The sequence below is a fragment of the Pomacea canaliculata genome, linkage group LG9 (genome assembly GCF_003073045.1).
Source record: "Pomacea canaliculata isolate SZHN2017 linkage group LG9, ASM307304v1, whole genome shotgun sequence".
NCBI lineage: Eukaryota > Metazoa > Mollusca > Gastropoda > Architaenioglossa > Ampullariidae > Pomacea > Pomacea canaliculata.
Window position 1 is genome coordinate 1555557 of NC_037598.1, and position 23895 is coordinate 1579451.

The following is a 23895-nucleotide window of genomic DNA, read 5'->3' on the forward strand; positions in this document are numbered from 1 at the left end:
AGTTCGCGCAGGCAGTACTGACGAAAGACCAAACAGCAAGAACGACAGCCAGGGCTCTGTGGAACGAGTTCTTCATGACTTATGGATTCCCTGGCAGAATTCTGTCTGATCAAGGTCGGGATTTTGAGTCAAAACTCATCCAAGAACTGTGTAGCCTGGCCGGAATCCAGAAATGCAGGACCACGCCCTATCACCCCTGCGGAAACCCTGTGGAAAGGTGGAATAGAACGCTGATCGGTATGCTGCGAACTCTAGAGACTGAACAGAAGAAAGACTGGAGGAAACACCTGAAGTCTGTGGTGCATGCCTACAACTCGTGCATACACAGCAGCACGGGATTCTCACCCTCCTACCTGTTCTACGGACGGCACCCAAGACTGCCAGTCGACCTGGCATTTGGCCTGGACATAGGGAAGCGACAAGGGAAGAGTTGCAGGCAGTATGTGCAGGACCTGAAAGAGAGCCTCCGTAGTGCATACAGAATGGCGACAGAGCAAATGGAAAAGGCCTCCCTTAAGAACAAGATAAGGTACGATGCAGGAGCTTTGGCGGCTACCTTAGAAGTGGGAGACAGAGTCCTGGTAAAGAAGATGGGGCCACGAATTACATCCAAAGTGGATGACCGCTGGGAGGAAGGAGTTTTTATCGTGATGGACAAAATGAACAATATACCGGTGTATGTAGTTCAACGAGAGGACGGCTCCGGACCAAAACGGACACTCCATCGCAATCTATTACTCCCAGTGGGTGCATTAGGCTGGGCACCACCTTTGGCCCAGGAAAGAACCACCAGAAACAACAACCCCAGACAGCGCGCAGAAGAGGTAGCAGCCACACCCCCCGACTGTGGGAATGGTGAGGAGGACGAACCGATGCAATTTCCAGACATCGAAGTGGGCCTAGAGTTGAGGCCAGAGGCACCAGAGTTTATTCCAGCCGCGATACTTGCAGAAAACCGGGAGGAGGAAGTAGAGCAGGAAGATGAAACAGAGGAGATAGCAGAGAGCGACAGTGAAGAGGAAGATGAAAGTGAGGAGATAGCAGAGAACGACAGTGAAGAGCAGCAACCTCTACGCCGCTCTGACAGAATCCGCCGACCGGTGGACAGATTAAATCTTATGCACCGATGTGCAAGTGGTAATCAGTCGGACAGGGCGAAGTTGCATGGTGTCCGACAAGAGATGGCAAGTCTTTTAGCTTCTAGTCAGAAAGCTCCCCACCAGGTGATGCAGTCTGTATGGTTGGCCATAAACGATGTAATGGAAGTATTGGAGAGGTGGCTTAGCTTACCTGTAATTGAAACTGATGTGTGATCGGTCGAACCTTTTTTCTTCAGTAGCTTTATTTTGACAGACACCTTTAGGGGAGTTCTGATATTTTATTGTATTGAATTGATGTACATGATGTGTAATACTTCTTATGCTATGGTAATTAGGTCTATGTGCTGCAGTTTGACTGTAGAGATTTGTTCACGGGGAAATCTTGTTTTATGTTCGGGTTGATGTTTCCGTTTTTTCAAATGTAAATTGAAAGGAAACATTTTTTTTTCTTTCCCCGGGTAAGTGTAGCACTCTAGAAGTGTACTGAGTATGTAATTGTTGTTGTAAGGTCAGCGTCGAGTGACGCTGTCCTATTTCCCACGCTGGCTGAACTGTGAACTGTCCACCCGCGACCACTGCCCTTTCCCACGCTGGTTGAGCTCAGGGTAGCCGACCTTGAACTGCCCACCCCCGGCCACTGGTCTATTGTTACACCCGCCTGAGAACTTGGGTGGAAACAATGACCAGACAGGGCGAGGGGGGGCAGGGGATGGAGGGATCGACATTCTAGAATGTTCCGAGGGTAGGGAAATATAAGTAGCGGGGCGGACAGTGGTTGGTATGCTGTTGTTGAGATTTGAGAGAGAGAGAGGAGGCAGGCCAGCAACCGAGAAAAGAGTTGAATAAAGAAATTTCAACGTGAGAAACCATCTTGTGTTTTTCCTGTTCAACTTAGCCCAACCCTACGTAGCCATTGACGTATTGGTTACAATGTATTGGATGTATCTTTTCCCGCTACGAGACCGGCGGTCCCCGCGGGTGGAGAGGATGGAATCAGTCCAAGTGACGAGAGCCGTCCCGTGACACTAAGACACCTATGACCACAAAATAACAGTGTTAGCAAAACATAAACCTATGTGAATGAGCAGCTAGTAGAGATAAGCAGCTTCCTTTAAGTGGAGGACAACCTTGTAGCATTGGAGTAATTGTAGAAATTCTGGCTTTCCTTCGTCGGGTGCGTTATCTAATGTACCTAGCGTTGTGTTGGTGTGGGTTTTTTTTTTTTTTTTTTTTTCTCATCTACTGCACACCCGCACTTAGCCGACCTTAAATCTACAAAAGTCGCTGCATTGTACCCAGCAAAAGTGTGTTTTCTTTGGTGCATTCTTCTGCTATGTCACAACTACGGACAACACGAATCTCGTTCACTACAGTGATCAACGTTCAGCTCATTCGCACGACCAGGACAAAAGTGCAACAAGCTAGCATTCTTGTGGACAGACATGTTACCACAAGTAAATAGGTTTAAAGACAGATTTATTTACATTACTTACACACACACGCAACTGCTATTTCTATTCTAATCCACCTGCCTAGCCTACTGAATTCTAGCACCAAACTCCCGGGGCTGGGTGAAGAGGTGCCACACATAAGTATGCCCGCGCGATTTTCTATTTTTATGTACCTATAAATCTGTTATTTGACTTGTGTTAAACAATCGTCGATTTGTTTTCATTGGAAGACTAATTGATTATTCATTCATATCTTCTTTTACACAATACTGTGGTATCGTCGGGGACATTGAGACAGTTCTTGCGCAAGTCTTGCATCATTCCTGCTGAGTGGCATGTTTAGCCCTATATTTTATGTTGGTTCTTCCTCAACCCTCATTGTCTTTGTCCTCACTCAAGGGTTTTCTTCACTAAAGTCTTGTGGCTGGTTACATGGCCAGACAAGAGACGCTTTTCCCGTCGCCAGAAGGGGTTCTCGTTGGCCCATCATGATTCGCACATCTTCATTAGTCTTGTGATGAATAGAAGAAATTCGGAACTGTTTTCTCAGGCACTGGATCTCGAATGCTTTTATTCGCTTTACAGACCGGTGAAAATGGTAAAAGAGATTATGAATTTCGAGGGTGTCTTTGGCATCCGTACTGGCTTCAAAGGTCAGCAGTAAGAAGACCGAAGTGATGAGAATCCACAACAAGCAGGAACTCCCAATCCAACTTCAAGGAGAGAACATCCTGGAAACAGACCGCTTCACGTATCTGAGGAGCATTGTCAACAGAGATGTTGGAATGGACGATGACATCAAAAAGGCCAGACATGCCTCTTTATTATCATTATCATCGTCATAATTATTGTAAACTTGTATAGCGCCATATTGTGGTCCTATGGCTCATGGCGCTTTGCGGGGGGAAAAAAAACCCAACATAACATACAAAATCGTTAACTAGATAATGACAGACGAGATTAAAGATATTTAGCAACAAGATGCGCCAGCGTGCGCATATCAACAGCCTACGCCCCATCCCGAGCATTCTCCTTCCGCAGTAAGACCCGCATCTTCAACACAATTGTGAAGGCAGTCCTACTGTATGGTTCTGAAACCTGGAGAGCGACATAGGCCATCTACGCCATATAAAGGGAATAAGATGGACTGAAAAGATCTCCAAACAGCAGCCTGTGGAAAAGAACTAACCATAATGCCACTAGTCAAGACATCAAAAAGCGCAAATGGGGCTGAACAGGACACACCCTGCGCAAACCACCTGACACCATTGCCAAGCAGGCACTTGACTGGAACCCTCAGGGAAAGAGGAGAGTTGGGAGACCGAAGCAGACTTGGAAAAGAACAGTAGAAAGTGAGACAAAGGATATCGGAACCACATGAACCCAAATGAGGCATGCTGCCCCAAACCGGGTCCGATGGTGAGGTGTTGTTGCGGCCCTATGTTCCTCGAGTAGTAACATGGACTAGACTAAACTTCGGCATCCGTACTATGTAGCAAACTGTATGATAGTGCTTCTTTAAGTCATGTTCAATGTGTCAATCGCTGCTGTGTCTGTTGCGATCCACGTGTTTCATTTGACGGTTTCGATCAAGAAAAGACCAAATACTAATATGTTGCGTAGGGAAAGTAAGCTGTATGAGGTCACCGAGGGGGATATAGACGCCAAGTATGTAATTAAAGTCAAGTTCAGTTGCTAAATATTCCGTCGTTATGCAGCATACCTATATATGTTTTACGAATTTGTGCTCTACTGTTATTGGATACTGTATTATATACTGTCAAAGCGGCGCTAGAATAAAAGCTGGAGTCATAGCCACACAAGGTTCACGGTTCTTTATCATCCTTTGTTGTCTTGCCCGTCCTTCTTAAGCCGGAAATAGTGTAAGCATAACGGTTTTCAATTTTGTCAGCTGTTTGAATTATCTTTTTGTCAGCGCTGCTCGGTCTTTCTTTTAAATCACACCTTAAGATCTGACATCAAGATCAGTTCTAAAACTTTTTTTTTTTCATCAGAAAGAAATTATCAATCAAAAAGATGAGGAAGAGGAGGAGGAGGAGGAGGAGGGGGAAACTGAGTCTGTTTTAAAGTTACGGATAAAGGCTGTGACCTCTTTCCACCATCCATACTTTTTTGTTACACATTTACTTTGAGACACATTCAAAACAGGCAAAAGACATCAACTGCATATTTCTTCTGAAAACTGACATACACTTTTTAATCCCATGAAATGTTTTTATGTCCACATTGAAGAAGAAATTTTACAATGAGCGAAATATATTAATACAAATTTAAAACAAACGAAAAGAGAAAACAGCACACTTACTCCCATATATACATGACAGTATTGACTTGATGAATATGAATCACATTTTACAATCTGCTGTTAGGACTGCAATGGAAAATCATTCAGCACTACTCTGCTCCAAAGCCAATGCAGTTACTGAAGCGCCAATATTTGTATGTATACCCAGAAGTCACAATATGCAAGATGATTCATAATGTCTTATCTGACTAAATTTAAAGTGCATCCTAAGCTATGCACAAATGTAAACCACAAATAATAAATGTTATTTTCTTTTCATTCTACTTTTATAAATTTTCTGGTCAATTTGATTCATATTAAAGAATTAATATCAAATTTAGCCAAAACTGGATTGTTCTGGCAAATTTATTCAATTTCTATTGAACTGGGTATGTGATCAACGGCCCCAAGAGGCCCCAAGCTGTTTTCTTATGCTTTAACTGTAATTGCATCCCATGTGACTCGTGTTCCTGCACACAGAGGTAAACAATGATATGTAACCTTGCATTTTTATAGTTACAAACAATCACACAAATATGCTTTGGAACAGACTGCACTGTAAGATTCAATATGATAAAGATTGTGCTAATACTCATAAATAATAATAAATTCAAATAGCACCATATCCTAGCCTTTGGGCAAACTCATGATTGACAAACACACACACAAGCACACATGGACGCACAACATAAAATGCAAATTGAATTGTCTACAAAATGCCTCATGGGATAAAATGTAGACCGAAATTATTCGCAGCATACATAATTCAGCTTGAGAAAGACTGTGAATCATCCAGGCTGCAAATGCTATGATCCACATTCCACACCATAGTTTCAACCATAGCAAGATCTATGAGGTAAAGGCCATTGTTCTGCTTATAGGTCTGACTGCAAAATGCCTTCTTGAAAAATCATACTGAAATCTAGGAAGTCAATGCAAATTCATTGATGTAACAATTTTTAGGACACATTAGTTGTTAATAAGCACACTTGTATAGCACCTTTCTCCATAATCAGCCAGACTAAAAGCGCTTTACATGCATAAAGGCACACAAGCACACGGATTTGGGACAGGCATAACTTTTCGTTTATTGGCTGTAAACCTAGGGGGCATAAGATCATATTAAAACAATCACACAGTAACAATCTAACAGGTGCAACAAATGGTGACAATATGGCAAAATATATAGATGAGTACATAAGACAAAACAATATATGTATAGAATTTACTTCAACCGTGGTTATGCAATTTGAATCAATTTGCATAAATTTATAAGCATATTTTTGGATGTAATATTCATCAGCCAACGAAATTTAAATTCATTTGGATAATGCACAAAATAAACAGGAAGCAGCACTGTCTGTGACAAAGTTAGCAAAGGGTGAGCACAATAATAAGCATAAGTGAACACAACAAGAGGTCAAGAGCAAAACTAAAATCTGCCAAAAGCCTGTTCACAAGAAAGGACACAAAAAATACTAATTTTCAGTCTTACTTTTGGCCTTTGGCAATTCCTTTAATGCAACTTCCAGAGAATTAGTATTTGTCCAATCTATAACAGATTAACCACTGCTTGTATAAGAACTGCGAAGGCAGCAAACTGATGAAATTCAGTGTTGTAAAGTCTGAAACCTAGTGAAATGTAGACTCAATTATTATACCCAAGTTCAAAATAATTTTACAATAACTCTTACACATTGATTGTATGACACAGAAAGAAGAGAATGAGTGGATTTAAATAATGAAAAACATGCCATGATCTGTGAGTTTAAAAGTATAAAAAATATTAAACATCTCAATATTGTATGGCAGGGTTACAGCTACTAATCTATTACTTGAATGTAATACATTTCATGTTTTCACCAGCTTTGGCTATGATTTGGAAATTAACATAGCAGTGATATAGAAAAAGCACTAATCTCAAGCTTTTGGAAAATATAATAGTAAATAAGAACTAATAAAAAAAAAATAAGAACTAGTATTCCTTACATTAGAAAAGGTACTTCCATTAGGGATTTACAGTCAAATCTCCCTACTATGCCACCTACCGGGACCGAGCAAAAGTGGCATAGTAGCGAGAGTGGTATAGTAGCGAGGGTTCGTAAAAATGGCTTTATTTGTTCAAGTTACCCGTCAGTCCAAAGCTCTCAAGAATCATCTGCTGGCACTAGCTGTCTCCTCTCATTCTCCCCCTCACCTCTTCATCCTCCACCCCTCCCAACCATATCCGAGCACCTGCATCCTGTCGCTAGTCGACCCCCTCCCGCTCTCCCTCTGTCATGTGACTGTCACCCGGCCAGCGACCACCACCCCCATCGCCAGCCTCCACCCTCCCTGTGTGCGTGCTATGTTCCATCCACCTAACTGCAATGTCTCACACTGCCATACAGTATAATAGTAGAGCACTGCACGGAATTTCACAACTTGTGCCTTTTAACAATCACACAAAAGTGGCATAGTAGCGAGAGTCTGGGGTGGCATAGTAAATTTTTTTTACATTGAATTTATAGTCGGGACCGAGCAAAAGTGGCATAATACTGAGAGTGGCATAGTAGCGGGGTGGCATAGTAGGGAGATTTGACTGCATATAACTAATCAATGGAATTGACTAAAGAAAATCTATTACCCGAATAGTGAGCACAAATATTTTCCATCAGCGTGGACTGCTCATTACTTGTTGGTACCATGAAAGTACATCGATTCATAAAGATATCTAAAAATTAATCTCAAGGCCTACACATTACAATGGGTATGTATTTTAGTATCCCCAAAAGTGCTTTTATAGGACGTCATTAGCTCTGCCCTAAGGACCATCCTTCTAGCTACATCTTGCTTTTACCCTTTGAGGTGCCCAGCATTGGTAGCCCTAAACAGCACAATTCCATAGGTCACTAGACACAGGTAAGCTACATAAAATGGTGTCAACCATAGGGGTAGAATAAACATATAGACTACTGGCCATTGCTCTAATACTGTACTTTCATATTGTAATACTTCTTGCATTTGGATCAACACTTTTGCTCAATTGACACCAACCATAAAGCATACTATTTGGCTGATTCTGCTGATCTGTCATCATCATACAATACATTCAGGCATCACCTGACTCTGGAATAATCTAAGATTATTGTATCAATCCCTAAAGATTCTCATAACACTTTACTAACAATTTATTATCTTTCTCATTCTTTCATGCCTACTTTAGCAGCTTGTACTTCTTTTTCTTTAATCGGTGGTAATGCATCCTTTCTATGAACTATATACATCTTAATATAGAATTATGTCATTAATATGCCAACAATTTTAAAGAGTAGGATGTAAGATAAGTAGAATAGAAAAGTGCTTCAACGCATGCAATTAATGTAGTATAATAGCTGCTGTACATGCTTGAGATAAAATAAACCTACCCTTCAGCCTTTTGCTGCAGAACACATTAAAAGCCGTGGTTCTTTTGAAAACTGGTTCCCTTGTCTGCACGAAAAAGAAATATTTGTCTGAAATGTATACCTATGTATATCTCAATGTTACAAGGTATTGTCATTTTTGTTTTATTGGAATGAGTTAAACCTGATATGATGATAGCTCTTAATTATACCTCATCAGTCTAACACTTTAGAAAACAGGTTTTTGCTTGGCACATTACTATTACTATTACACATTACTATATATTTGTAGTGAATTTAGCATGACAATCACATTCACTACAGTTATAATGTATAGCAGTCCTGTCAAAAGGTCTCGCAAGAATTGAATAAAACTAACTTTCTAATACATACTGCTATCTCGAAGAATATCCTGGAAGGTGTCACGTTCCTCCTGTTGTTGGGTGCGTACACGTCCATTTTGCCCCTGTTGAAGAGTTCACTTTCCAATTTCCTCACATCCACCGCGAAAAATCGTTCCTTACGTTTACGAACCTGCCCGAGTTTACGCACAAAGAGGGTATATCCAGCTGGATACCACTTTCTTGGCCGTGGCATGCTTGATTAAGTGCACACGTCTTCACAAAATTAAAAAAATAAAAAAAGAGAAAAAGCACCGAGACTAATGGAGGAGCTCACAATAGGGAGACACGAATTAGTGGGGTTCTCGTTTTCATTAGCTTTGACATTAATTCTTCTTGGTGATATTATAAATGTTTTATCTATTTGTATCATTTTATTTCTTAATTTTACTTTTCGAAATAATCAGTTTTTGGTTTTGTTTTTTTTTTTTGTTATAAGGAGAGAACATCGAAATGACTCCTCCCTTCAATAAAATGACTAGTTAAAAAAAATACATGATAACTTTGTACCAGAAAAAAAATCACGCCTTAAAAGACTAAGGATAAAACTATAGTATTATAGTGCATGCAATATATCATTTTCCCCCTTTTCCTTCTGCTTTTGTGATCCGTCTCTATACTTTAAAGAAAGCATTCTGGACTTGTTTTGGAACTCTTTGGAAAAGGAAAACAAATGACACTGACTGACGTCCCCCCACCCGTACTCCTCATCAAAATGATAACAACACAGACTTTCACATATTAAAAAAGTCCACAAAGCTCTTTAGACAATTTTTTTTCTCGTTATTATAAATATAAGCACTTTTCCCAGTGATATAGCCTGTGTTGTTGACCCTTCGTTACACGATGCAAACACGTATAGGAATTCTGTCAATTTCGTGTTTAATCCTTTTGCTTATTAATTCTGCTTTTGTAAAACGTCTGCTGCATTTTTAAAAAGAATTAAAAATCGTATCTTCTGTCATTCGATCCTTGAATACCAACACATTTCAGCAAGAGCAACAAAGAAGCCGTTGTTCCGATTAGTTGATGACGTCAGACCATGAAGACGTGGGTCAGTTCGGAAAGCTTTCAGACAAGGGTCTGTGACAGGTACTGGGTAACTGCCGAGAGCTGGAGGTTAAGTATAGCACTGAGCGCGGGAACGGCTGGGTGTATTAGGTGTGATGTCCAGTCTTTTTGGCTGCCTTCGTCAGGGGACTAACCCAGCGATTCTTGTCAACGTGCAGTATTATGTTCCCTTCATCTCAAAACTGATTAACATCACTTCTGGAGCCGTGTCAACAGAGTAAGAGTACATCAGCCTGAACAGTGGACATATAATCTACAGATAAAAATGTTTAAATCTCTCTCTTTCTTTGTGTATGTGTGGGGGGGGGGAAGAGAGAGAGAGGGGGGGAGAGAGAGAGAGATGAAAATATTATATTTACTTCAATGCTATATTCCAGGCAGAAAGAAAAATACCAAAAATTGGTAACAAATTTAGGGAGCGAGGAAAGGCCATTTTGGAGACTGGGTAGGTAAGGGGATTGATCCTGACCCCTGGGATTGAAAATCACCGGAACAGCTATTTACTTTAAATCTGATTTCCCTCAGGACCCATAATATGCGCGAAGACTTTGAGTTAATTAATTATCTGCCCCTTTCGCTCTGGTACGGTCCGCACAGAACTGATTGCGCTCTCGCTGGCTACTTGACAGGAGCGAATTATTGTGCAAATGGTGGCAAGACACGAATTACCCTGCAGACGTCTACATGACGATGGAATACCATATCTTGAGATCACATTGTTGCTCTACTACCCAACCCTAACCACACACACACACGCGCACAAATATCGTAGCTGTGCTGTCACATTTGACATTTATAGGACGCTGAAATGCCGACACATTGCACTACATTTTTTTATATTTCGGTAATGATCATGGACGTAGATAGGGGGTCTCCGTTCATGGTAATGATTTTCTTATTCCACTCGTGGTTAGTGTTTGCATGCTACGCTACAAACATTACTTTTTCGTTCCTGTGACAACTCAAATACGCTTTTATCGTGGGTGCAGGCTGTCATATTATTTGCTGTATCATTCACAGAGAGAGAAATATTTAATAGATATGCCAGGAGGGGCAGAAATGAAGAAGTCTGTCGATTTGGCAGTACATCACGTGACTTACTCTACGTCATCGCATCACCAAATCCAGGAAAAGACCGCCATTCAATAAAACACTTTGCTGTTGGTGTTGTCTCTTCAATAATGCAACATTGTTTTAATGAGGGTTTATAACAATGACAGAAAATGGGCTGTTGCGGTGGTTGTTGTAATGGCGTGAGAGAAAAAAGAAACTGAGAGAAAATTACAGTTTGCAGCTGAACACTGACAGCAACACACATGGCAACCGAGTTGCTGTTCCTGCAAAATTCTCGCTACTTCTCTTATTTTATCTTTTATCTGGCATTGAAAAGACATCTCAACTAAAACACATTTTTTATATGAGATCAAGAATATTTCTTTCTCATAATAAGCTGCCAAAGAACACGACTGAGACACTTTCATTTATTGTTCTCGTGGAAGTTCGCAAGAGAGATGCTGCAGTCATTCATGGGGGTTACTGCAGGGCTTCACAATCCTATCCCTCCATGGTGATGCAACACGGAGAATTCACACCAAACAATATTTAGAGATGCGAAAGGGAGTTTTTAATCCCCTGGATTTCTATAATGCAATTTGGACAGCCTCTTTGGTAGGGTTATTTTAGATTTTACATTATTCGTGGGCCTGCGACAAAAATAGTTTGAGTATTTATTCAATATTTTGGCTTTCTCCACTACATGTCACTTACATCTTGTTGTATACAACTATTCCAAAGTTACTGGGATAACACCGGGTCATCTTTAGACTATGTTTAATAGGCAGACGTGCTTGAAATCACAAGTCGTTATTTCTTGTGTTCGGGGAAGACCAGGGGTGGGGCTCGTGAGCCGTGTAGTGGAAACTGGGAGCGACTGACGAGTGATTATTGTACATATTGTTCCCCTGCAAGATTATGTTATGAGTAGCAGGAGTTCAACCCTAATTATCACCTACGGGCCCGGTTCCAAGGCGCCAGTATTCGGATTTTTTCCTAAAACTCAGGAACATTACTACTGAGAGGGGAAAATTAATGAGTAAATAATTATAGAAACCGATATTATTAATATCCTTTGTCACAGAAAGTAAACTACAGCTGATACCATGAACAAAGAGTCGTTATACTCTGAGATACCGCGAACAAGCTGTACAGTAAGTACAATAAGCTTCAGATTTCAATAACTCAGTAGAAAGGCGGTGACGTTTGCGGTCGCGGTGCGTCTGCGACCGGAAGTTTGTCTCCCTTCCATGGCCTGCAAGCAAACAAAATGGCGCCGCTTACCAGTGACTCGGTAAAGTAATCCTGTTATTTTCTGTTTCAGCAGGCAGGTAACAGACACCTCCAAACACAAACACTAAAACTAATTGTGCTGAAAGGTGGCTAGCTTCTGAACCTGCGAGCTGACATAACAAGAACACAAAGAGTTATCCTTTGCTTGGTGAAGAATGTAAGAAATGTGATTGGTTATTTGTGCTGGGCTTAGTGTAGTGTCCCAATAAAGTTATAATCATACGTCTTCACCGAAAGTTGTGAGTTAAGCAACGAGGTGCAAGCTGTAGTTATTGTCTACACTCGACACTGGTCTGTACTACCAAACTTCCAGTCGGAAACCAAGAACTTTGACTCGCCTGTAATACATGCGTGGGGCATCTTTTATGTTCATTGGCTGAAAGACCTGAAACACAAAGCACATTCTCATTGACACTGCATATTATTCACACTGTAGGGCATTAATATTGCAGGGCATTCACACTGCAGGGTATTCACATTGTGGGGCATTCACACTGCGGGGTATTTACATTGTGGGGCATTCATACAATGGAGCATTCACACGTTGTGACATTCATACTGTGAAGCATTCACACCGTGGAACTTTCGCTAATATTTTTCACAGTAAAAACTCCTAACGCTGGTTTCAAAGGCAGAAATGTCGTTAGCAAGAATGGGATGCATGTGGCAAGACAGTAAATTCTGCGAAAAGATGGGAAAGCAGTCAAATATAAATAAACAAATGAACAAAATTATTACGTAACCTTTTTTTGCTGGGAAAATCGCATTTTTCACATGATTAAACTCAAGCGAAGTTTTGTTTCTGTTTCATTATGCCCATAAATCGTTATTTTAGAGGACATGCTGATAATATTTCAAACATTGCAAAACGTTCCCTCCTCTTCTCTTTTTCCCCTCTATTTCCCCCCTTCTTCTCGCCCTCCTTCTCTCTCTCTCCGCCCAGTTCTGTCCCTATTCTCCTGCAATCGATCAGAAGCCCGCTTGTCAAGGCAACCTTCTTGTCTTGATTACCGTTAGCCTGAAATTTGCGACTCTTGAACCAAACCATTTAAAAAAGGGAGTTAAACTCGGTTTTAAAATTTCGGCCAATATGTTTAATAAGAATATCCGAAAAAATAAATCTGATAAATCATAAAACATTATATTTTTGTCAGTGCAGTAATTTGACATCTCACTCACAAACACAGGTGCAAGCACTTTGTTTCTAAAGTAGAAACTTTTTCCTTTTTTTAAACTGTTATCCCACATCTGCAAGCTCAGTCCCACAGGTTTTGTCAATATGTCTTTAGTCGACTGACATACTAACTTGCTATGTTCCATTGGCCAACAACAATCGCAGTAGTTAAGCAAAAATATTCTAAATTTTAACAAACAGATTTTGTAACACTGGATAAAGTGTTCTGACATATTAGGAGCACCAAAAATGTGCCCTCCACCAACACAAACAGTGTAATTATGTCAGAAAAAAACCTGCTCTGATCTCATCATCTTTATTACCACCATCTCCATTTCTTTGGCTTTTTTGTACTTGAGGAAGCAAAGGTGGCTTCCCACATTTCTGGATTCCTGCATTTCCTTTTCCCCTACCCCAGCCCAACAGCCTGGGCTCCTTGTTCTTGTCTATCAGACTTCTCCTGACTCGATCAGTTGAACTTCAAAGCTCTGGCCTCATCAGCAGCCTTCCTTCACCCCATTAAAGGCCAAACTATGAACTTTCAGATTACATTACTAGCACAAAGTGTCCTGCGCAAGACATATAACACCAGACAAGTGCAGGTAAGCAAGGACTAGGCACTTACAGGAATGGTGTAGTTGTCTGGGGTCTGAAAGACAAACGTCTTCGTGGAACAGGTTCTCGTGCTTCTTCCCGACTGCGCCCTCGTGCACACGTCTGCTCCGACCCCTGTCCTTTGAGACGGTCCTTCTGTGCAGGAGGAACTGAGCGCCGAGCAGGTCACGTGGCTGGCCGAGAACAGGGAGGATTGCTGGGAGGTCCCCATCCCTTTGAGAGGCTTGGATAAGGAGGAGGGGGAGGAGGCCGAGGAAGCTGTCATGACGCCAGTGTCGCTGCTGACCTCGGGGGACGAGACATGTCGTGGTGCTAGCGATGGTGTCGGAGGAGGCTGCGGTTTGTTGTGCTTTTGTCTTTCTTTTTCTAGACTGGCTAGAGTGAAAGTAACACCGTCTAAATATAGGCAAGTTATTTTCTTAATTAGTAACCTTGTTTATTAGTGTCCCTCTTCTCCCTCAAGCTAGTGCATGACTTCTTATAAACACAGATTAGTGTGCCTGACGATAGAAGTCTTATCAGTGGAATATTACAATGATGCCTGAAATATAGTGCTAGAGCGAACCAGTCATCAGTTGACGACAATACCTATGTATTCCTCCGCCGTCTGAGGCTTGGCCAGAAACCTCCTCACAGCCGCACCGTAATCACGCCTGCGCCTGGCGGACGCCATGTTGTGGCCAGCAGATGGCGCCCCGCACCGAAATGGTTCGCTGACCGCACGTTCGGACCGGTGGCTGGTTGGGCGTGAACTTGCGCGGGAAGTGCAGCGACTGTAGAACTCGGGGTTCAAATCTGAGTAATCAGAGCGTGGGACACAGTTGGAACGCAGGGTGTTTCTATCGTTATGGTTACGTGTGTAAAGACAATCAATTATTCGGACACAAACTTTAAACATGTAAATTGTATCCAGAGCAGTGTACAATCTGTACATATGCAGACAGTACACATACAGAATGTAACAGTGTGTGTGTGTGAGAGAAAGAAAGTGCTTATATAATTATCGAGACTATAATTTTATTTCCCCCCTCTCTCTCTCTTTGTCCTTTGCTCCTTCCAAAATGTGAACTCCATGAAACAGTAGATGACAAATGATCTTTCGACATCAAACCCAGATATCAAAGAAACATTAAGTTTGTTTTTTTTTCTTTTACAGCCGATAAGCGCACATTACTGCTAATTGGAAAGCACTAGTCAGAGAACTTCATTGGTTTCAGAGCCTGTATAATGCAGAATGCCATTATGATGGAAACATGAGTCAGTTTAACTTTCTCCTGCATAATTTAGTTGCAAATGCTTTTTTTCTGGGACTCATCACATTTCATCACATTACCTGGCTTCAAGGCTATCTTAACACAATATCACAGAGGGGACAAAAGAGGAGCATGAGGAGAAGACAGTTTTTACCCATCTGCTGCTTGCTGGGTTTGTCTGGGGTCAGGTTGATCTCTGTCATGGTGTGTGGAACGCTGAGAGTAAACAGGTATCTGCGGATCAAAAATAACATCAGTTTCAGGAGACAAGCATCAAAATATGCTGGAAGACGACGAAACAACAACGATGCTGATGAAGAAGGAAAAGCTGGCCGTCCGTCCGTCCGTCTGCTCGCTCACATTTCTGCTGTTGTCTCACCTGTCATAGAAGTCTAAGATGTGCGGATGATGGAAGTCGCCAACAGTGTTAAATGTCTGTGACTCGGGGTTCAGCTTTTCCGCCTGTGAAAAACAAATTATTTACAACAAGTTTCATTCACCTGGTCTCTCGTGGAGACCTTAAGACAAAGATTTAAAGGTTTTATGATGTGTGTTTTTTTGAAGGCGAACAAAAGTCAAATTAAATTTTTATAAAGATTTGGGATGAAATAAAGAAATGAAACCGGATCACACCACTAGGATAAACCGATAGCTGTGACACGGTCACCTGAGTAAGATAGAGAGAATGAATAGAGTAAGATAGAGAGAATCTATAGAATAATATAGAGTGGATAGAAGAGATCAGCTACAGGAGAAGAAAGGAAAGGCGAGGAGGTTAGACAAGGAAAAGGAAGCCAGTCATTTGTCAAATATTCCAAGATCATGTGGAGAGATCACGTGATGTGTAGTAATGATAAACTGTTGTTTACTATTTACCTAAACATTGTTGTGATAAATTGTAAGAGTATTATCAGTAATAAGAATTAAAAGTAAACTGTAGACAAAACTAGGCAAGTTCAATGACAGTCACAATAGTGTATTTAAACAAATATGTCAATCTAGCTTTAGTGATAACGAAGCAGTCTACACCTAGAAAAAACGTATTAGTTCCAGAACAATCTTCATAGTAACAAAGTATTTTATGCATGGAAAGATATAGTCTCACTATTGCAGATGTCACCTACGATCAAATACAAAGTTACGAAGACAAACACTGACAAAAACTGGCCAACGGGTTTTCAAAAAAAGGGGGATGTAAGCGTCTCTATGAAGGTTTTGAAATAAAATTGGAGTTTTAAGCACCTGTACAAGTGTTTAAAATAAAAGGGGTTTAAGCGGCTCTACAAATGTTTTGAAATGAAAAGGAGATTTAAGCGTTCATATACTCTTTTTTAAAATAAATAAAATAAAAAGGAGCCTAAAGCTCTGCGTGTCTCTACAAACGTTTACAAATAAAAATAAGATGTTGAGCTTCTCTACGGGATCACTAAAGGACAGCCTTCTGTCTATCACTGTACCAAGGTAAACACTGGCAGCCCTCTGCACCTGTTGACCTTTGATTTGGTGGGGAGGGAGGGGTACTGCCATCTCTTCCATTCAAAAGCATGTATACAAATGAGGTGATACTAAATTAAATACTACATAATTTAATTATATACAAATGATGCTCATGAGTACAGAGTTTATATTCTATGGATTGCTTTTAGAAGGTCTCGAGATATTGCGCCCTGATGGTAAGCTCCAACCCTTCATTCCCCTAACATTCCCCGCCATTTCCCACCATTCCCCACAATGCCCGACCATTCCACACTTTCCCCGCCATCTCACATCCTTCTCGATCTCCTCACCATTTTCGACCATTTCGTACCATTTTGGAATTTTCTTTACTATTCCACATCATTCCTTGACATTCCCGTCACTGTCGACTTTTCCTAGTAAACACCATTTCTCATTATTCTCCACTTTCTCTTCTTCATCATTCGTCTTTCCCCGCCTCATCATCATCCCTCACTAATCCCTTTCTCGTCATCCCTTGCCATTCCTCACCTCACAGTCCTCGACATTCCTTTCTCTCATCATCCCTCGCCTCCTCGTGGTCTTCACCTTCCTCACCTCGCACCAACCCTCACCATTCCTCACCACATTCGAGGTAAATGTGTAAATGTGTATCTGCCTATGTGCCTGTGTGAGACTACATATACCTATCAATGCTTATGTGTGTGTTCTTCTGACTATGTATTTACATGTGTGTTTATTTGAGTGTCTATTTGACTGTCTTTGTGTGTCTATGCTGTGAAAAACATAATTATGATTATGCAAGCATTCTAAACCAAGACTATCAAACCTAAACATATGCTGTTTATCAAGCACGTGTTAGTAGAGTCTACACTGAACTACAAAGACGGAAAGAATATCTTCTACTGGTCTGTAGCCGACAATACCTTTAGCTGATAAATGTTTTTTCCCTTTTTATCTTCGCTGTCCTTGTTTGTGAAAAAAACAACAACAACGAACTGAACTAAAAAGAATGGGCAAACACAACAACAAAAACAACAATTAATAATCTTTAGCTTCTGTCAGACGAGTATGGTGTTGCCAACAAGTAGTATTTACAGGCTATAATCATAACAACATAAGCTAAGTGGCGTTAATTCAATGCCAACTGTAAACCAACAAACCCAAAGCCGAGTTCATTCAGTACACTTAGCACCACTGTCTAGAAATAACCAAAGTTGTGTTTATTCACTCACACTTAGCGCCACTGTAGTGTCAATACAGCAAAAGCTATAATATTTTGTTGATACTGTTATTTTAGTGACAAGTAAGGGAGGTAAATCTATCTTGTAATTGGTGGACAATTTAAACGATGTAACTGCCGACAATGAAACATCTTGTATCGCTTGCAGCTGGCGGCATGAAAAAGGGTGTTACAAATAGGTAGGTGTTATATACTGGTAAATAATGTCTTAGCTCTTCAACTGTATTATGGTAATAAAGAAATAAATCCAGAAGGTGAGCACAGCTTACCAGTGTCCGACTAAGGGCTCCACGAATGACCAAGGCGCATAAGTGACTAGGGTTCAGTTTCAGGGCAAAGTCCGCGTCCTTTATTGCCTGCCAGACATATTACGCCTTAGTACAAACACCGACAATTTTAGTTATAAACACTGAAAAATTTATTACAAAAGCAACACATACACAGTAAAATGATGTGCCGGAGTAAGATTCAAACCCAGGATCCGCCACGTTGACTTTCTGACAAGGGGGGTCTGTTCCCTTTCCTTCCTCAGACAACTCAGGAACTACTTTCCTTCTGAACAGGATGAGTAAAGGTGGGCGGTGTTTTCAACTTTGGGAGAGGGTGGGAGAATGCCTCCTACCAGCGACTATCTGCTGAACAGTGGAACGCACCACCCGACAAAAATAATATGGTTTCCATTTGTAAAAAAGGGAAAAAGAGTGAATGAAAAAAATAGCGAGAAAAGAAAATGAAAACCCCAAAAGAAAGTGAAAGTTAAACAGCCACCACCGATTTTAAAAAATCTGAAACCCCCTTTGTGGTCTCGTGATGCGGTCTCCCAAGAATGCGATCGACTCGCATTGTGTCTGGGTTACTTCCCTTACACCGCGGCTCGCTGTTAGTCTGAGTTACTTCCCCTAGTCCACGGCCTGCCATTAGTTTCGAGTCGTGTGGTGAATGTTTAGTCGGCCAGCAGCTGTTTCCTACACCCAGCAGCCCCATCACTGACCCATATTTTGTCACAGATCGCTCCTTAATCGGTCTTTGTAGAGATTGGTCAGTGATCTCAAGAAATAAACTCTGTCACGTGACTCGGAGGGAAAGGTTGGGGTTGTGTGAGCGTGTGATGTATGGAGGAAAACTTTATTCCACTACTTCCATTCTGGGACTCTTCCATCACTCCGGCCGACCAGGAAGGATTACCTCTTACCACAAGAAAAAGTTATTTCTGTTTTTATTAATATTCTCTTGTTGAATTATTTATTGCATGTAATCAAGATATACATACTCAAGACATACCTGATCAATACAAGCAAAATTGAGACAATGTATTGACACATTATCGATTAAGACATTGAGACACACACAATAGAAGAAAACTTATGCTTAGACACTAAATCAGTTAATATACACATAATCCACACACACACACGCGCACGTGCATATCATACCAACGCCTCTTCCTCACGTGATCCTCTGACAAGTGCCCGTATACAGTACACATCCTGAGAGAGAAAGAAAACAGTCTCCCTTATAACTTATACTTTCAAAACATCATGTCAATCTTTGTTATCACAAACCAGAGGTCAATGTAAACCCAAAGATACTTGCGTAGTAAAATGAAGTGGTTCATCGTATCAAGAGTACAGTATGTGAAAAGCTGAGTCCAACGCCCATTATTGTCCCCGACAGGTGGACACAAGAGAACGAGAGTTTCAGTCAGGGGGCCAGGGACGCCTCGCACCAGTGACCACAGATGAACCCATATCGGAGTGGGTGGGTGGGGGGAATGAGGGGATGGAGAGAGACAGAGAGAGAAGTTTGAAGGCAGATGGTGACTTACAGGGTTTTGGCTGTCGAGAACTACAGACTTCTCAGCATCACGCAGAGCGTTTCTGACCTCACCTACGACATTAAACAACAGAAACGGTGTCACAGGGTTTGAGGTATGAGAACTAATAGCAAATAGCACACACACACACACACAGACACGCGCTCAAGCACGCGCACGGACTCTCCATGACTGTACGCAACAGGGCAAGGGAGGTAATGCTCCTTACTGTGAAAGTTCTGTAAAATTTTGATTGCTTCCCATTATCATTCTTTCTTCCGCAAAATAAATAATTATAGATACATCCTCTCCCCGTTTTTAAATAGTTGCCTGTCAGAATCAGTGTAAGTACATGTGAGTCCACTCAAGTCCTTACCCAGCCTTGCGTAAGCAAAGGCTCGTCGAGCGTAGACCGGTGTCATCAAACAGGAATTGGTCACACAGCCAGCCAGACATCCACCCTGAAAGTGTCCGAAAATAGTTTGCTGAAATATTTCTATGAAACTTGAAGGTACAGCGAACATTTATAAAACGCTGTGTCTTGAAAGCAGGCTACACATGAAGACTACACATCTTTTGAAGGTATGCATTAAATGCACCGTTCTTTTAAGAACATGCCCATAACACTCACATAACACAACGAGCAACACACAGGGTGGAGCAAACCAGAGTGGCCGGAGAAAACCACCAACAGTCAGTTCTATCTAAAAAAAGAAAATAAAAAAGTAACACCCGAAGAGAGGTGTGTTGGAGCCGAGATACGAACCCCACACAACATTATCTCACCGTGAGGGCGCTTTAGCCACTGCGGCTTGATGACCTCCCTTACTACTCATCTACGTCCAGAAAAAGAGGAAAAGGGAGAAAGAAGAAAAAGAACACAAGTAAAGAACAAACAACACAGTGTAAGAAGCAGAACACAACAGTCAAACATGGAAGCTTTCATTAACAAGAACATAACCAAAGACACTAATGCAAGAAACAGAAAAAGAACATTCCTACACGAACGCATTAGTACATACTAGGGGGGTAAGGTAGAAAAAAAAGAGAAAGAAACAAAAATTAAAGAAAATTTTTATAAAATCTCTTTTCTTGGCATGTAGTTTGTTTTGTTTGGGTCCTGCTGCTTACTAGTCAACATTGCGGCTAACCTTGGGTATGGACACGACTTTGATGGCGCTTGTGAGGTGGTTGACAGCCTCCCTGTGTTGACCCATTCGCTGCAGAGCCACTGCCAGATGACTGTGCAGCTCATATGTCTACACGTCACGGCCACACAAGGGTTAAGAACATTCACTTCCATTACAAGTGCATGGAGAGAAAAACTTTTAGGGATAATAATAACCATCATCATTAACATCTTCATTATCATCATCTTCATAGATTGGAATGGAGAATGGGAAAATAAGATGAACTCGCGATGGTGCAATTGTTTCAGAGAGAAAGAGAGGTGGCACTCAAACATGATTGAGAATAACTAATGACTTTTATCAAAAATGAAAGCAATGAGGAGGACGACAATGACTTCGATGGTGTTGGTGTCAATAAAAACTCACCAACATGGCGTACGAGGAGGGAGGTTCATAGTCCTTGGGAAAATGACTCTTATCCACCAACCACAGCAACTGTTTGTAGCTCTCCATCACCTATCAACCAATCATGTTCCTTTTTGAAGTCACGTGATGCCATTTTGTGCACTTGCTTCACAGTGTGTTGTTAGTTCAAGGAATAGTGCAGATAGGCAATGTGCATGAAAATAAATGAATGAGAGGACATGCATATACACATGCGCATATACACACAGGCAGATAGACAGAGAGACAGAGACGGATATACTTATAGACAGGTTAGCACGTGTTCCACCCGACAATCGACCAAGGAATGCAAAGGAAGTGCAAAAGTTTCTCGGGGCGGGTCAAACAAGTAGTTTAGCGCAAAATTGCTGGCAGAGTTTCTGACATCACTGAAAGTGAAAGTCAATGGTAGAACTTGAAGCAGATGAACATATGAAAAGTTTGCAGCGAGTAGTCATTTGGAAAATTTGTAGCAGATGAAGAGTTTGTAACATGCTGTCATGAATCAGATGGAGAGTTGTCCAGTCAGTACGCAGACGTGTGTGACGTCGCTGCTAGTGAACTCGTGACCTCCCTGCAAGACCCAGGTAAAAACTCTCATGTTCAAAGGCTTGTCTCGTGAACGGAACTGAGCTCCTCCATCGTATACTTCATATAAAATCAAGGTATTTAAAATTATTAATCGGGTAGAAAATAATTCTCCTCGGGAGTGTCTTTGGTCAGTTTCTACTCAATACTAATCGCTTACATCACAGCTGTGTTAAGGAGACGACAAATCAAGGGGGTAACTAAATATCTGCAGGAATTATCTCTTTGTGGTGATGCTGGTAGGTGGATTAGTATTGTACCTGATCTTTGCTGACTGACGCCACAAAGTTCTCGCTGACCACCCTATAATACCTGGCGAAAACACCACCCAATACCTGGCAAAGATTAATTACATTATAATCACAATTATAATATGTATATAAAAACTTGATAATTTAATTCTTGTCTCTCGTGAAACTGTCTAAATCCTGCAGGTAGGTTTTATTTTCTTCTTTCCATTGAAAAGCACAAGTGAAAGTCACAAGACTTGCTCCTGAAACCCTCGAGTTCCAAAGTCGTGGCCAAAGCTCGCTGTCAGCTTGTCTGTTCAAAACCTCAGCTTCACTCTACCACAGTCCTCCCAATAAATAAACACAGTGACCCCGCATTCCTATGAATACAAACACCTGACCCTGAGTCGGGACACTGTTCACAAGCTTGACAGATTCTTTACAAACCTCAGATTATTTAGACAGACATTTCACGCCACCTTCAATCAAAGTTGGTAACAACGGCCGTCGAGCGAGTGTCCATAGACGACAGCACACCTGCTGATAGTCTGTAATTCTACATAATGCCAGGTAAAAGTGGCACTTTTGTCGCAAAGCTTTTTCAGTCGAGTCACCTTGCACCTGGGTGTGCCGGTAACCTGTCAGGTAATCGTTGCACGGTTTGCTTTGAAACTTGGCAGGACGCGGCCGCCGACAATTATCAGACAGTTGCTCACCTTAAAGAAAATAAATTGCGGCTGATTCGTTCTTGTGTCTGCCTCACAAGGGTATGAAAAGGACATGACAGAAAAAATGACGACTATCAACAAAAATTATCGTCCTTTATTAGTCCGCTTCTCTTGTCGCTGAACTCTGAAGTATCGTCGAATAAGTTACAGATCCTGCTGTCGTTTTCCGTCTGAATATTCCATTCGAAAAATGATTTCCAAGCATTTGTGCGAGTAATTAATGATATTTACAAAGTAATCAATAATCGATTAATCGAGCGGCTGACCAACCTACCAAACAAACAGACAAGCAAGCAGACAATGAATCACTACCTACCTTTGTCCATCTCTTGGATCGCTCATTAAGCATGGCTACTCGGAGAAGACAGCTGGCTGCCCTGTTGACTTCCTCCATGTTCTGGAAGGACCATTTCTCTTTCTGCGGCTGTCCTTTGCTGAGATGAAGCCCCTTCATTTCTGAAGTAAACCACACAGTAGGAGCTAAGATATGTATTTCACATTTTACATTTTTTTTCACATTTTACCAAAAGCAATCTTATCACCTACTTCACCTATCCCACAAAGTGACTGGTTCTTTATCAACAAGAAAATGGATTCGACTGCAGCAGCATGTTGTAAAAGGTGATTGTGTAATTACATCTCGGACTGGAACAGAGCAAGTGTTCTGGTGGAGCTATGCAGAACTCAGGTGAGAAGGAGCTAAGTGTGAAGTGATTAATCAAAGCGAGGTCAAAGTATAGCTATCGAACAGTTTTTCGTTCTGTAGTATAACAGAGGATTAGCTTCTACTACCTGTACCTGTACCTGTACCTGTACCTGTACCTGCACACTGTGGCATGTCGGGTGCCCTCCGCCAGCTCTCCCCCGGTGACAGGCCCAGAGCAGTGCTGGGAGAGTGGGTACCCCTTTTACAGAACTGCAGTGTGAGTTGTGGCCAGTTGTGTGTTTACTGAGTGGCACCCGTAGTTAGCAAGTCAAATTAGTCGGCGACACCCGGGACCAGAGCGCGTGCTCGAGGCGAGTGTGTTTCTGTGTGTGTGTGTTTCAGTATATGTTTCCGCGTGCGAACGTGCGTTTAAGTGTGCAAAGATGTGTGGTTTGTGTCATTATGTGTATGTCAGTATGCTGCATATTTATATTTGTGTATTTTTATCTCTGTGGAAGA

General features: G+C 41.5%; 2 protein-coding genes across 7 annotated transcripts; both read right to left on the bottom strand.

Moving 5' to 3' along the window:
- Positions 1-4741: 4741 nt before the first annotated feature.
- LOC112571953 lies at positions 4742-10437 on the bottom strand. Of its 3 annotated transcripts, none has more exons than XR_003100927.1 (4): positions 10427-10437; positions 8264-8322; positions 6352-6408; positions 4742-5326 (listed from the first exon to the last, which is right to left on the bottom strand). XR_003100927.1 is itself a non-coding variant. In XM_025251376.1 (4 exons), exons 1-4 carry the CDS (start codon positions 8834-8836, stop codon positions 5286-5288), a joined length of 366 nt encoding a protein of 121 aa, XP_025107161.1. In that variant the 5' UTR covers positions 8837-9065; the 3' UTR covers positions 4742-5285. The 3 variants fall into 3 exon arrangements, 2 of the variants coding, with proteins under 2 accessions (XP_025107161.1, XP_025107163.1); XM_025251376.1 differs by lacking the exon at positions 10427-10437 and adding an exon at positions 8633-9065 and having other exon boundaries at positions 8264-8327; XM_025251378.1 differs by lacking the exons at positions 6352-6408; positions 10427-10437 and adding an exon at positions 8633-9065 and having other exon boundaries at positions 8264-8327.
- A 741-nt stretch (positions 10438-11178) lies between these two features.
- On the bottom strand, positions 11179-23650 carry LOC112572805. Of its 4 annotated transcripts, none has more exons than XM_025252697.1 (15): positions 23553-23650; positions 23047-23186; positions 21167-21256; positions 20762-20869; positions 19987-20071; positions 19623-19684; positions 19231-19284; positions 18067-18153; positions 17481-17522; positions 15479-15561; positions 15254-15333; positions 14435-14641; positions 13857-14221; positions 12396-12442; positions 11179-12019 (listed from the first exon to the last, which is right to left on the bottom strand). In XM_025252697.1, exons 1-15 carry the CDS (start codon positions 23566-23568, stop codon positions 11950-11952), a joined length of 1536 nt encoding a protein of 511 aa, XP_025108482.1. In that variant the 5' UTR covers positions 23569-23650; the 3' UTR covers positions 11179-11949. The 4 variants fall into 4 exon arrangements, with proteins under 4 accessions (XP_025108482.1, XP_025108481.1, XP_025108480.1 ...); XM_025252696.1 differs by having other exon boundaries at positions 23547-23600; XM_025252695.1 differs by having other exon boundaries at positions 23535-23594.
- Between the last annotated feature and the right edge of the window lie 245 nt (positions 23651-23895).